This window comes from Micromys minutus (assembly GCF_963924665.1).
Source record: "Micromys minutus genome assembly, chromosome: 3".
NCBI classification, from domain to species: Eukaryota; Metazoa; Chordata; class Mammalia; order Rodentia; family Muridae; genus Micromys; species Micromys minutus.
The window spans coordinates 39,647,360-39,663,525 of NC_137972.1; the positions used below are offsets into that span (position 1 = coordinate 39,647,360).

At 37.2% G+C, this 16,166-nt stretch overlaps 1 protein-coding gene across 4 annotated transcripts in view; it reads right to left on the reverse strand.

The window, feature by feature from the left end:
* Positions 1–16,166, reverse strand: part of CNTN4 (contactin 4) — a gene marked incomplete at both ends in the record, with an annotated part of 500,648 nt that overhangs the window by 334,129 nt on the left and 150,353 nt on the right. For all 4 annotated transcript variants that reach the window (XM_080914740.1, XM_080914738.1, XM_080914739.1 and 1 more), the window contains 2 exons: positions 2,979–3,154; positions 11,004–11,130. In XM_080914740.1, the coding sequence (XP_080770866.1) occupies positions 2,979–3,154; positions 11,004–11,130 (303 nt within the window). The remainder of the gene's footprint in view (positions 1–2,978; positions 3,155–11,003; positions 11,131–16,166) is intronic.

Here is a 16,166-nt window from a genome sequence, read left to right on the forward strand (position 1 = left end):
AAAGGCTGTGGTACCAAAAGAGTAGGGTTTTTTTTTTTTTTGTGTGTGTGTGTGTGTGTTTTTTTAGAAGTTAAAATAAGACATGGCAATATATTTTTCAAGGTGCAGCAGAAGGCATAGAACAAAAAAGTGGAATAATCTAATTTACATTTTTAAAAATATTATTCACTGTTTTATGACAAATAGTCGAAACAAGGCTCCAAGATGAAGAGAGACCGTAGACAGGAATGAACACTGAAGAGACAGTACATCTTGCTTTTATAAGAAAATTTTTATTGCTTTAAGGGCAAATAAAACTTGGGGTTCAATTATAGAATAATTAGCTAAATTTTCAGCTAGCTCAATAAGAATGTACAAAGATTATTAATGTAAGGGTTAGACCTGACCTTGTCTTAGTAAAATTCTCTACGGCATACATGATATTATGGTCAACACATACCAGTAGGGACACAGTTTTGGCTGATAGTGTTACGAGGGTAATTAATATTTCATATAAAATAAAAGTGCATTTAATTTTATATAGTGTTGAATCATACCCATGACGTCAAACTTGCTCAGCAAGCACTGATGCCAACTAACCTGTACCCCAATCATATTTCTTGTTCTTATAAGACAATATTTTATTCTGTGGCTTAGAATGGCCTAGAACTCACCATTAGTTTTCAGCAAGCTGGGAGAAAGAGATCAATATGGCCCTCAGCACTTTTCATATCAGGAAATTCATAGTGGGAGACAGGCTACTCCTGACCCTAAAGTAGGAATGCATAGTATCCCAGGGGACGCTACCAAGTAGGAAGGGTAGCTGAAAAATTATATATTTCAAACAATTTCAAATGTGACAGACGAAAGGACTAGGGCTGAGAAGTGATATATAACAGAAAAAAATACTATATTCTGAATTAATTTAAAACATAAAATAATTGGATAAGCTGTAATTAACAACAAGGTTATACTATGATATTAGCCCTTTAAAAAACAAACAAGATGCTTATTACATTAGCTGCAGTGGAAGATCACAACATGGTAATATTGGCTTTAGTGTCTTCTGCAAAGGCCATGGCACATATAAAAACTTGTAGTGCTCTTTTGATGACTATAACTTAACAAACAAATTCACACAAGTTTTTCAAGAAGATAAGTGCTCATTAAGGACTTGAAAGAAAATAATTAGTTACAGAACAAGATATAGTTTCCCATATTTAAAAACAGACTAGTTTCATATAGTGAGAACTGGAAATGGGCTGGGGGGATGACTCAACCTTTGGGAGCACAGGCTGCTCTGCCAGAGTACTGAGGTTCCATTCTCAGCACACATAGCCACTGCCTAGGAGTCCAGTTCCAGCAGATTCAATGCTCTCTTCTGGCCATTTGGGAAGGACACATACAGAGCGAACAGACACACATGCAGACACATGAACCACAGCCATGACACGAGAGGACTGCCAGCAACAATCCGGGAAGGCTTTGACAGACCCTTAAGTCATTGGTGACATAGAATAAGCAAGGGGTTCAAATGTTTGTCTTTAGGAAAACCCTTCTAAGGACAAGCCAAGGAACATGTCCTCAGAGTAAACTATTCCATTCTATCTAAAGAACTATTCTTGAATATAAAATCCTGTCTCTACAATTTTGTTGATAATACCAATGTATTGTCAACATTGAGGGGTGATTAAATTTTTTTAAATGTATATTAGAAAGTCAACTTGCTGGTAATAGTTTCCTTCCCTCTTTTTGCCACTGTTAAAATTTTTTTATGAAATAAAAAAAGAGAGGAGTCATAATTAATCAAATGATTTTCCCTATGCTAAAGACATATAATGCTGTAATTTCATAATTATTTTGTCAAATAAAACTACATATTTTATCTCTCATTATGAAAACATGAGCAGACACACTATCTCAGAAATATGTGCATTGGTTCTGTGGCCCTTAATCAGATATACTATCTTCCTATTATGGTGCTTACCTAAAGAAACTAAAGACTATCTCAGGAGACATTTACAATATACATAAAATTTCTAGAAAATTCATTATCAATTACCAAAAAATGTGCCATCAAAAAGCAATAAAAGATTAAGTGCTGAATTCTAATAGGTATTGTGATATTCTGTTCCCAGAGTGGGTTTTGTTAATGAGCATATTCTATGGTGCTCCTACCAACCGACTTAGTAATTATGAAACCTCTGATATTAACATACTGCCGTATGAGCTGAGATCTGAAACAAGGGAATATATAATCGTATGCAGATATACACACCCTTAAACCTCTAGCTGAACAGCAATTCTCAAGGTGTCTACAGCAGAATGTGTACTTTCTGTTTCTACTAAAAGATTTTGATTTTCAGGTTTCTATTTCTAAATTCTAATTCCCTTCACGCAGGCAAAGATTTTCACTAAATGCTAATCTGAAGACCTGGCAATTTGTTATTCTGTGTTCTAATTTGGTATAAAAGTATAAATGGTGAATAAACTTTATCTCCACCATTCATTATTGCACTTGATTTTCCACTGTGTTGAACAAAACAGAGAATTATAGGATTTATTGGTGATTTGACAGTGAAACTACACCTCCACTCCGAATTTTATTGTTAAAGTATTTCTTTATCAACTACTAGGTTGCTGATGATTCAACTGGATTTTTACAGTTGCTCTGTTTAATGTTTATAGATGTCTCACGCATGCATTTATCATGCACAAACTCTAACACATGCATAGATATCCACATATTTAAATCATCATATAACCAAATGATCACATAAGCAAACTATCTCAGGCTTTATGAGAATACCACTTTCCTCCCATGATTATAGTTCATTAGTCATGTAAACTATTTTCTAAATAGAAATAAAATATGAAACTATCATATGCCTCATTGAAGTCCATGTGGTCTCTCTCAGAAGGTACCGTTTATAAAGTATACTCATACAGTGTACACAAGCTCAGAGAAACATTAGAGGTGCAATATAACAGCTACTTACAAGCAAACTGAAGCTTTGCTTCTCTGCTTACAATTGTTCCAAAAGAGTTTGTTGCTATGCACTGGTACATCCCAGCATCTTGGGTTTTATTGGGGTTATTGATCAACAAGCTGCCTTCAACAATGCTGTAGCGGAAATCCATACCGATGTCAACATCTGTTCCGTTTAACTTCCACCTATGGTATAAAAATGCCAGGAGATAAAGCCTTGTAATATTAATCAATATTTCTGAATTGTCTAAAATAGATAACAACTAGCAATAGCGTGAAATATGACCAGCACAGGTTTGAAGCATGGGAAAGCATATGTTAGAAAGTGTCTATCCGGCAATGGTGACATGGAAGTACTTATGGGGGAGGGCTACCTTTCGTAGTCAATGCTATAACTCCTGTTCTGAGACTACATAGAATGCTACAAATAATTAATTTCTTGTGGGGGAATATTTTTTTACATAATTTCTCTAACTTTCTTCAAAACATGGCTGTTTAGTAAACGGTCCTTTTTCTGATTGGCAATCACTATTTAAATCAGTTTATCAAGAGGACAGAATATACCACTTTTGGGGACACAGCCGAAGAGTTGCTGAAAGAAAGTGCAGCCAGGCCTATTTTGATTCAGTTCTTAAAATGAGTGAAGTGCCTAGTTCCAAAGCAAAATAACTCTATTGATCTGAGATGCTTTGGGGACCAAATCTGCCTGGCCACGGATCAACAGGATGATCTCTTTAGCCACTGGCACTCAAAAAGTCAATCAACTGCCCTCATGAACTACAGGCTATTAAGAAACCAAAGCAAAGAATGTTTTCTTGTCCATCTGCTCATTTCCATGGGTCACCTTTGAATCTGACCGAAGCAGTGAGCCCAATACATTAGTTTGACTGAGACTCGTATTTTAGTAGCTTATCTTTGGTCGAAGATCTGCAATTCAGTTCTGAGAGTCACAATCTCACATCCAAAGATTGTGAGCCTTATCTGGGTCAAATAATTTTAGGAATTCATAGGACTCCCTGCAAACTTTTGAAGTAACATAATTCAAGGACTGCTTTTTGGATAGCTTATGAATTACCAAGGCTCTCACAGGAGCTGAAAACATGAGAAAAGATTGTAGCACAAAGGAAATTGATTCAAATCAACAAAGAGGGAAGTAGAGATGTAGAATTACTCATTTTACTTTCTTAAAGTAACAAGAGCCATTTACCTAAATAGAAATACGCATGTACATGGCCACCCATTGTGTGAGTCTTTATTACATCCCAGGGCACTGTGCTTATGAATACGTAATAGAAAAAAATTTAAGTGATAAAATTGTTAGCTGGTTAGCTACAAATTACATGAGCAGGAGCATGCACGGGTTGGGGGGAAATGCCTGTAGGTCTCTTTTAGGGACCCGTGGTTTCATGTAGCACAGGCTGACCTCAATATACTTTGTAATTGAGATAGCCCCAAACTCCTGATCTTTGTTCTTTCATCTCCCAAGTGCTTGAGCCAATACATCTAACACCAAAGTCCATCCCATAGGACACATCCACTGGTGGGCCCATTTGCTTTTAAACTTTGCACCTCTGTGAAGCAGAAGCTGGCAAACCCATGTGGAAGCCAGCCTAGTCTACACAGTGAGCTTCAGTCCAGACAGAGTTAAATTAGGAGACTTTGTCTTAAAAAGAAAAAGTTGGGGGGAGGAGATGCGTATCGTCCAATCAAGTCCTTGTCCATATTTCTGGTCCAAATGGTCATGGTGCATCAGATGTCCTGTGGAAATTCTCCTCATGCAAAGAATGCTTTCGCCACAAGATGATTTACCGACATTACTTTTGTATTCTGTTTTATTTTATTTTACTTTTCTGTCTAGAACGCTACCCTCTTACTGTGCTCACTAAACACTTGTTGAGTTTAACACATTCTAAAACTCTGCTTCTCTAGGACATATTTGAGCTTTGAACATATACCCAATTCATGGGCCATGTTTGCCTTACCACTAGCCCAGTAGCATGATTTCCTTCACAGCCATGTCTTTGAAGTGTGAAAAATCTAGAAACAGGGGGGCTGAGAAAGTAGCCTAGCAGCAGAAATAGAACTTGGCTCTTTATGTGTTTGTGTATAAGAAGCCGGATATTAGAAGCCGACAGTGTTTTTAGACTCTGCAGTAATTTTCTCTGCGCTCTGACACAGACAAGAAAGTTATAAGCAATAAAGAGAACAGCCAAGTTATATCCCAGCAGTGCTAGCTGCACACGAGCCTCCTGAACTGCCTGCCCGCCCTACACATTGGTGTTTAGTCAGCTGATCACGTCTTGGCCATAACTCTCAGTTCAAATGATAGTTGAGCAATTTAATATGACAAATCTAAGAACTCGAAGAGGAAATTGCAATATAATGTGAGCTGCAAGCAGAGTGTGGAGTGTGGGAATGGGACCATGGGAAGCTTTTCATAAGGCGGGCTGTGGGAATAATGACAGCTCTGCAGGTTTGTCTGCACTGGTTCCCTCGACCACAGAAAGCTGTGCCTGAAGTCCGTTCATCTACTTTATTGCCTGCTTTTACATACAAACAGCAACAAGGATGGGGTGATTTGGAAAATCAAGTGTTTTATGAGACATGCAGTCAGGTCTGTGTTATACAGCATGCTATGGTGTTTTATTACAGAGCAGTCAGTGTTTGTTCCAATTGGCTGTGGATTGCTTGGTGGATTTCTTCTCTCATTACGTAGTGAGCCACTCTTGAAAATCTTACAATTTGCTTTCAGTGTTTGAGGAATCTTCTAAGTATTGGTAATGGAGTGGTAAGGCTCATTTGGAGTAAATAAGAGATTTTTTTCCCAGGGGGCAAGGCAAATTGGTGTCTTGTAAGCAGAATTATTTGGAGGGAGAGGTACAGCATAAACTCTCCCCAGAGGGTGGGGGTGCAAACACCATCACCTTGAACCTCCCCAGGGTATGCTTCTGCCCACTTTGCTAAGAAGTCAGTGTACAGATTCACTGGGAAAGAAAAACAAAACAAAACAAAACCTCTGTCAACCGTTTGAACTTGACACTCAGGGAGGGGCAGGTCCTTTCTGACTTGAAATTTGTTCCCTGCAGACTCAGTTGAATACAAACTTCATAGCATATCGACTCTAACCATTTGCTTGGAGGTTTTCTTCCACTTGGGAAGAACTGCTGGGTGAAGTAAGTAATGTCAGCCGCCCTTAGGGAACTCTAATACAAGAGAAGTTGGCAAGGGGCAAAACTTCTTAAGTTTTCTGGGTCGGGGTCAATCCTTTCAAAACTGAGGGGCAGAAACAATGTAAAGAAAAGGCTCCGTTGAAGGAATAAAGGTAAAGAAAAGAGGTCAGTTAGGGTGTCGCAGAAAAACCTGCAGCTGAAGATCTCCACAGCCACTCACTTTTGAGATTTTCCTACTCATTCGGCCCCCTGAAAGTCAACACCAAGACTAAGAAGGTTCAGTTAGCAAGGTGTTAGGAAACACCTGATCTCTGTTCATTCTCTTGCTTTCTCCTTCAACAACAGGGGGGGTTTAAGCTCCCAGGTCCAGACTGCTATTAAGTCTGTCGCCAGCAAACTGCTAGAGGGATAAAGGCAAGCACTGTGCACTGCCTGGAATTGCTAATGCATTTGATGAAAAGCTCTCCCCAGCTTTCCCCTGCAATCTTAAAAAAAAAAAAAAAAAAAAAAAAAAAAAAAACATAATAGGTTTCTGTTCTATGGCTTGTTTTAAATAACAAGGCAAGCCCCTGTATCTAGAAACACAGTGTTACACAGGCAATGTTAATTAAAGGTCACGGTTTCAGGAAAAACAATGCAGTAACTTGCCAAAAATCAGCTGCAAAATTTGTTTTCATTTATAGCTAGCATGTGAATTTACCCTTGGCTGTGGGCTCAAAGTGGGATCCATTAACTTATCATTTATATATCTGAGTAACCTTGCCTCTTGCATTTGTTTTTCTATGCAGTTTGTTTTCAAATCATTAACTTGGTTTACTGTGATACACACAGAGAGACAATGTATCCTGGGTTGGTCAGGACAGCATAGGGTTTATAGATGATGCTCTACAGTAATTACTAGCAGTGTTCTTTCACTTTCAAAAATATCTTGTGTCAGATGACAAATGGCCTGTTCACTCAATTATCTGGCCCACTCTAGTTAGTTGTTCTTTTCTTTCTGGAATATTCTTTCTTTATCCAGGTGGCAGCACAGGTGGCCTTTCTCAAAACCCTGCAACATATCTTTTTCTTTTAAGCCTTTGCCACATCTATTCACTACCTCTAAATTAGGGCTCTTTTGTTCTCTCAGCAGGCCGGTAGGTAGCCAACATGTGTTCATGGGAGTCTCAGCATTACTATGCTAGGAAGAAAGCACTTTAGGACTTTCATTTTCTACTCTAACTCTCATGTTCTCTCTGGACTCTGTTCCCTGATGTTCCCTGAGCCTAAAAGTGTAGTATAGATGTATCTTATTTATTTTGTAATAACTTGATTAGCATGAAAGTTGAATATAAACAAAATAATTTACATAAGATATATGTTGTATGGGACCATAGAATAATAAAGTGAATATTATTTACTACATGAGGTCTCCTGTGTTTATTTTGATTGGGATCATGCCTGTATCTTAATTACATCCTCAGCATGTTTTAAGTGATGGTCATGGGTGGTTCTGAACATATCACTGAAGAATATTTGAGTCTGGCCCATGGGGCCTAAAGGCTTATGAAAATTACCCAAACTAAGAGGCTCCTTTACCTTTATTAAATGTCTAGTAAGCAGGCGATGAGACCGCCCTGAGGCCAGAAGTGTGGTGAACATGAGCATCCACTACACTCTATCTTGTGATTTAACCAATTATTTCAAGTTCCTGCTGCTGGGACTTTGCATCACGATGGACACCATGCCTGAACTGTGAACTAAAATAATCTTTTCTCCTGGGGGCTGCTCTGTCAGAGTGTTTTCTACCACAGCCAGTGGGAGAGTATCTCCTACACCATCACTTCTTGTATCTCCTACACCATAACTTCTTAAGAGCCAATCAAATATTGTTTTAAACATTCTATTTGGTTATTTGTTTTTTACGTTTTGATTTTGGGGAATTTTCTACCTTTTTTGTTTTTTTTGTTTTGTTTGGTTTTCAAAACAAGGTTTCTTTATGTAGCCTTAATCCATACTCTAGATTTTGCTCAGCTTGGTCTATTTTATTGAACAAAATATTTACTATTAATGAAGTTAATTTTTAAAAATGATTTGTACATCTCTTTTCATACTAAAACCCTTTCCCCCCAAAATCATAAATATGCATGGTTGTTTTCTTTCTTGTTTTAAAATGTCCCATTTAGGTTTTTTATTAACCTGAAATTGACTTTTGTGTTTAATGTGAAACATGAATTCCATTTGATTTCTTTCCTTAACCACATGGGCAAACTTTTATCCAGGGTAAGGCCTTTCAAAATACTTCCATTACTTTTGTGAATTTTAAGTTTTCTTCTCTTAATTTTTTTAAAAGTATTCTCTTTATTGTCCACTTTTAGTAATATTAATTTTATGTGGAATTATTGGCATATCACTTTGTTTAACTCTGTCTCCTCATACCATACCTCAGGTCTTCTCTCTGGTATCCTGTCTATCCCAAATCAAAAATATCTTTTAGAATTTCCTTTAGGGAGAGAGTGTAGGAATCAAAACTCAGTGTTTGTCTGCCTACACACATGTGTATTCTGTTCTCCTTTAAAGAAATTTTCAATTAGTACATATTTATGAGACTTGGTGATAAAATCTTACATTTACATAATGTACACTATCAAACTAGGGTTCTTTACATTCTTTATGCTTAGACTGTTAAAACTAAGCTTTTATTTATTGACTCATTTTTAGTTTAATTATTTTAAATTTTATTTAAATTTAAATTTGCTTGTATTTGAGATAGGGCCTCCTGCCTCCCAAGCTGACCTCAAACTCCTTAGGTATTTGAAGGCAAACTTGAACTTTTTTATTTTGCCTCTTTTTCCTAAGTAGTAACTCCTAAATGTGGCCTTACTATTACATAACATCATGCCTTGGTTCTGTGGTTCTGTAGGTCTGTGGATCAAATTTAGATTTTTATACTCAGTGTATAGTCATGCTAGTAACTGAACTACATCATAGATCAGAAGAAAGGACAGGAAGATAGAATTTGCTTAGTCTTGCCTTATTTCATTATCCCAAGTACTGGGATTGAATCTAGGGCCTCCACCCTGCTATGGAAGTGTACTACCACAAAGCTACATTCCTAAATATTTCTTTTAGTTATTTTCAAATACATGATAAATTGTCATAATCTAACTGTGACACACAAAGCTACAAGTAAGCCCTGCTTTCTATATTTTGGTTAATATGTCCAAACCTCTCTATTCCTTTTCCTCTCTTCCTTTGTGTTCTCTGGCAGTCACTCTTTCTACCCTGTATTTCTAAAAGATCAATACTTTGAGCTCCTACACAGAGGAAATAACATGAAGTACCATTCCATGTCTGGTTTATTTCACTTAACATAAGGTCCTGGAGTGGCATCCACAATGTGAGGACAACAGACCAGAATTTCATTCTTTTTGTGACAGAATAATCTTCCATTATGTAAGAGTCACATCTTCATCCTTTCGTTTGATGTAGAATATTTCAGTTCATTCCATATTCTGGGCACTGTGTTTAGTGACAAAGTAAACATGAAAGACCAGGCATCTCTTTGAAAGAATTATTTAATTTTGTTTGGGTATATATTAAGATATTAGTGGCTTGGTTTTCAACAATGTGACAAGAAACAGGGCCAACTGTGAGGAGAGATCTTCAGTTGAGAAATGATCTCCATCAGATTGGCCTATAGACATGCCTGTGGGACATTTTTGCAGATTGTCCTGTAGCTTGTATTTTGATGTTAGTTTCACTTCCAGAAGAAGGGATGCCTAGTAACATACCTTCTCATTTTAATTATTAAAATAAAGGCAAGAGCTAGTGACTGGGCAGGGTAAGGGAGATGGGGAGAGAGGATCAGAGATCAGAGGACAGGGGAGAACCAAGAGAGGCCCCAGGGTGGACACTGGGAAGGCTGAATTAGATCCAGGTGGGCTTAATTGGTATTCGATAGCTAAGAACATTAGGATTTTATAGGTCTTATATCTCATATAGAAGGGAAGTTAGTATCTTTGTCTATTTGATGTAATCTTATAGTGTAGAGGGTTTGTGGATTCAGAGTTTGATGTATAAACTTGTATGAAAAGCTATTGTGCCATAGAGTTGTGTTTGTGTTGAGATTTGGGGTAAAGAAAGAGCCCAGTATGGAGGCAGTAGGGCAGGCATTGTGAACCTCCAGGGAAGGGAGTCGTGTGGATGGAGTGAGACCTTGGAAGCAGCCTATACAAAGTACAGTCCATACACTGGCTCTGTACTAAAAGCTCACAGGCAGGGTGAGACCAAAGTGCCAATAAAAAAAAAAATAAGCCTTTACATTTTTAATATTTACTGAAGCACATTTTCTTGATTGCTGATTGAGGGGAGGACCCAGACCTCTATACACAGCACATCTCCGGAACAAGTGATCCTGGTTTGCGTAAGAAAGGTAGCTAACAGTGTTATGAGGTATTGTTAATGTTTTCAATGGAAAGGTTATTTGGGAAATTTGATCATTAAATACTACCCCAAATTGAAATTTGGTATTTTTGTTTTCATGAATGAATCATTTCCTCTTGTTTCTTTGGCTACCTCACAATGCCTACCAAAAACCTTTCTTCTTCAATACTCTGTGAGTAATTACTATTTTTAATTGTAATAATATAATCATGCCTTTTTGGTTGGTTGAGGTGGTTTTGTTGTTTGTTTTTTTTTGGGGGGGTTGTTGTTGTTTTAGAACCAGGGTCTCACTATGAAGCCCAGCTTTGCCTGGAACTTGACTATGTAGATCAGGCTGGCCTTGAATTTATGCAGAATGACCTACCTCTTCCTTTTAACTGCTATAATCAAAGACATATGCCACCATTTCAGGCTGGAAACATGTTCTTAAGTTAACAAACCTGATGTGAGGCTTTGGATTTCCTTTAACTTCACAACTGAGTTTCACTTTTTTCTCCTCAGAATCCAAAGGAAACATGACATGACTTGGTTCTTGAACAAAAACTGGGCCATGCAGTGTGTAGTCATCTGAAAGAGAAGAGGTTCATTTGAACACCACTGTTTCAACAGGAGCAACAGAATCAATACCTCATCAATAGGAGCATCAATAGGAGCATCAATAGGAGCATCAGAATCAATAGCATATCAATAGGAAAATCAGAATCAATACCACACTGAAACAAACAAACAAACAAACAAACAAACAAAACAACAACAACAACAAAAAAAACTAGTGATGCCCAAGATTCTGTCCCAGCTTCAAGAGAAAAATTGCTATTGAAAAATAATGTCTTCCCAGTATGGAGAAAGTTCCCTTGTTACATGATAATGTCTTTAACTGCCAGCTTCCAGACACAGGCTGTCTGGCATCTCTCCTTCCTTCCATGCCTTATTGTTGCATCTACTTTGGCCCAGCCTTCTATTTTCTTCACATTTTGTGCTTCCTACATTCCTTTTGTGCTTCTGACACTTTGGAAAGCTTTGTAATGCCACAGAGTCAACAGTTTCCCCCCTTGTAATTAAAGAGTATAATAGGAAACAACAAATGATGATAAAAAATGTTAATAAGAAGGAACAGCTCTATACTGAGCACACATGCAAGTGTGCATGCTTGCATACATATACAGAGGGAACCTAATTAAAATGATTATACATATCAAGTCTGTAGTTCTGATTCCTAGAATGGCTATATAAAAGGACGAATTTTATGCCAGCTGATCATGTGCTTGGATGCACATCGAAGGCAAACTGCCATGAGTTTCCAAATCTTTCCTTTGAAGAGGAGAAACTAGATGTGTGGTAGTCATTTTGTCATGCCATAGTTACAAAGCTCAGAAAATAAGCTATGAATCATAATTTGCATAGCTGGGTAGAGTATGTTTTTCAGGTATACACATAGAAGCATTATTCAAAGTACATCTCATTACCTATGTTAATGGAAAATTCATAGGATTTTCATTCTTCAAAATCATGTCCAGTTTCTATCTTTTCTCCCAGGGCTTTAGATCTTTATCCTTTTCTTTTTTAAACCACATAATTTAAAAGATGATGTTACTCTAAGATGCCTCTCGTTTTCTATGAAGGCATTCAAGCCTTTCTTTTTCTTCTTTGACTCATTAATTTCTTAAGGGAATGATGTATCTTACTCATTTTTAACTCCCTATGTGGTAGTAGTTGTCCATGAAGATGTATTCTATTTTAAATGATTTATGAAAATTCTAAAGTCTTCAATTTGCTTATTGTGCCATTGCCTGACAAACTGTGCAATGGAAGCACACCTTATAAGGGGACGAGATGACTAAGTAGAATTATATTTTGTTCTGGAGAGAGAAGAGCCACATATGATGTTGATGTAAGAAGATTTGGATAAGGACTCAGGAAGAACATGAATTATTATTTAAGGCCTTGTTCAGTTCCCAACTTTAGGATCTCTCTGGGAAACAATAGTCTCACAGTGTCTTAGTTTGCTCTAAAGTAATGACTCTAGAGGAGGTCAGTTATTTTAGACTGATTATAAATGGGAAAGAGACAAAATTGCTCATAAACACATATGCCTGCATTAAAACATACTTTCAATAATATTATATGTTATTTTGGCCCCATTCTCTTTTCTCCTGATTACATATGTGAAATAACTCCAATGAGAAATTTAACCAGAGAATACAGAAGCTATCAAAGAAGACAAAAGAACAGAATAAAAGCATCCAGTCATGAAGTTTTAAATTCTTATGCATTAAAACTCTATATTTTACCATCCATATATTTATGCTCCAGATTTTCAACAATTGCATGGATATTTTCAAAACAAATTTAGATTACTTGTCAAGGGTTAGCTCATTACAAGTATGGTGAATTCAGTAAATGTTTGCAACATCTATTTTGATGAAAAGAATTCTTTAACAAGATCACAGAGACAGCAGCAAGTGTGGTAGATTTTCTCTAAGAAAAATATTTCTATTGTTGTCCCCAATTCCAAAATTATGTGTGTGTATATATACTATCAATCATCTCAATTCATTGGTGCTCCCTGATTTGAATTTTACACAAAAATATACAGTCTATTACCAGTAATTCCAAATAGGAATACGACATAATAATGATTACCCAGGATGCAGCTGGGAAGCTGCGGATTAACATCTGTACTATTTCTCAATGTAGCCAAGCCATATTTAAATAACAAAGGGATATTTTTTCTGTGTATTTTGTAATAAGAATTGATAATAATGATGCTTTGCATTTGCTATAAATAACTGATTCCATCTAAAGTTTTATTTTCTCTTACTTAACATGCTTGCTGCCTGCAAATTAACATTGGCATAAAGGAACCATATTTCAGCACTCTTCTCTGGCAATCAGAGGTTTTAGTGCTTGGGCTTTTTGGTTTCCTGGATATAGAGGGAGAGATTTGATACTCTCTAGCAGGCCTGGTATAGGAAGCAGATATCTTAGCTTTTAAATCTTTAGCCTTGGTTAACAATGTGCTTGAGGAACAAAAGAGGTGCATTGTTTCATCTAAACCATTGGGTGACAGCTTGCATGAAACAAAGTCTCAGGAGGGGTTCTTAGAAAGCATTACCAAGTATAGTCTAATTACACTGGTCAGAAAGTGACTCTTGGGTCTCTTGAAATCACATAAAAATTCTGAATCTGCCATCTCCATAGCCAGGAAGATAAAGTTTCTCTATAGATCTTTCACATAAGCTGTGCTGTGTCACTAGAAGAATGAAAGTGATTTTAGTCTAAACAGGTCAAGAGACAATTTTAAAGAAGTCAGAGGAGTTACAGTTCCTGCCAGGTTACAGGTTGCTTATATCCTAACCATGCTAGGTCTGTGACTCACTGACTGTACAAGGAGACATCAGCTTTCCCAAACCAGAGTTAACTTTACTCTATGGGTGATTCTGTATTTTAGACTTATTTATTTTACAATATATATATATATATATATATATATATATATATATATATATATATATATATATATATATATATATATATATACTGTATAATAATCTTCCTTGGTTGTATGCATATCCAGCTGAGTAAGGAAGCCAGAGAAGGCATCAGATGCCTTGAACTGGCATTGCAGGCAGTTGTGAGCAGCCAACCAAACCATGGTCCTCTCTAAAAGCAGTGAGTGCTCTGCTGAGCCAGCCCTCTGTCCTGACTCCTAGGGAGATTTTTTTTGTGCACTAAAGTGTGAGAACTAAAACAAAAGACCTTTCTGGTCCTAACTTTCCATTTCACTGGAACAAAACTTCAGGCAAGGCTGACTTCAGACTCACTTTCAGATATTTTCCTTGAGCAAGATCTAACATGCAGTTTTTGCAATTTCCATGTAGACTTGGACTCATAGTAAAAAGGGACTAGCCATGAATGGAAAACTACAAATCCTAGTCCCACAAAGAAAATGGATGACTGAACATTGTAGCACATGACTGTTACTTCAGAACTCTAGAGTCTGAGGCAGGAATATTACAAATTCAAGTCCAACATAGATTACATACAATATCTGAAGCTAGCCTGGGCTACATACTGATGTTCTAACTCACAGCAATGACAATAAAAAGTGAAATGGAATGAAGTAAAAGCAAAACAGTCAGACAAGACAAATAGACAGATTTGTTAAGACCTGGCACTAAATAGGTACCAATCAAGTCCTCCTAGAACACTCAGAACTTCTGGATGCTGCACCAGAGACCTCCTAGAGAGCTACTGATGGCAGGGAAACAGGATGTTTATGGAGAGTACAGCTGTAAACAGATCTGGAGATTTTTTTTTCTTAATTAGTTCATATAGCATACCTGTCGTGATAAGTTTTTCATACAGAATCTCTCTCTCCTCTCTTACTCGAATGTAAGAGAGGGGATATAAGATCAATGCTTTTATTTTTGCCTTGCCTCAGAAAAGTTATCTCAGAGCCTCACTGTCCTAGTGACTTGAGGAGGAAGTACTCATACTGTCATCATAGTTCTCTTGGGGAACTGTGAAGCAGTACCTTATAATAATCCTGGAATTCCTGAAAATCCTAGTTAAGAACAATGGTCCTATTAGTTTAGACCATTGGCAGGAGCTCTGGGATACAGGCATTTAATATGGATCCTGATATGGGAAAGCATGATTTCCTGACTTATTTTATTCTAGTTGAAAAATCAAAAGACTCACTTCTCTCATAGTAAAAGCACTCACTAGATTTGCAAATATGGCTGTCTGGAACTCCCAGGCCCTTTTTGTTCAAATTCACCAAGTCTTTACATGACTCTGAGGATTTTTAATGAGTAACCAAAACCAGGATAAAACTGTGGCCTCTGCCTGCCTCGATTTTATATCTTCTTTTGAATCATAAACTCTGGATCAGATTCCTGTTCTACTTTAATATTATATACATATATCATATGTATATATAGTTAAAAGCAAAAAGTGCAATGTTGACAAGCCTTACATTTATTCTTCAGAACTGAATATAACAAAGTAAGAGAAGAATTTGTAACTTCCAGGAATACCAAGGCTTGTAGCAGATCACCCTAGGATGGAGTTGCTCCATATATGGGAGATATTATCCCATAATGAGAACATAGTGGAACCAATCTTCTCAGGATGGGAAGTAAACTGTGTCTGGAATCAGCAGAATCTTAGAAGAGACACACATCTGAGATAATAAACAATGGGCCCATAATATGCAAACTTCTATTGGCTTACTGATATCGCCCCTCTGGTGTATAGCTGTGTAAGTCTAGAAGTATCCTGAAGATAAGGATGCTTTTTTTGCTTCCTAGTGCGACTACATTGACTGTAAAGACTTGCCTTGTATTCTTAGCATTCACACCACTCTTTTGACTCTCTTGAGAGGTAGCAGAGCTTGGCTTGGTTCCAGCAGAACTTCCTGAGTTAGGCCTATGGCCTGACTCGAATGACAACACCATAGAGTTCTGCTGGATTTGTTTCTATGTCAAAAACATCTTTGCAATGGGAGGGGGGCAGGATAAGAGTCACTCTCTCTCAATGGTATAATAAAGACTTCCAAACTCTTGAATTCTGGGAGGGAAGGACACCACAAGAAACTA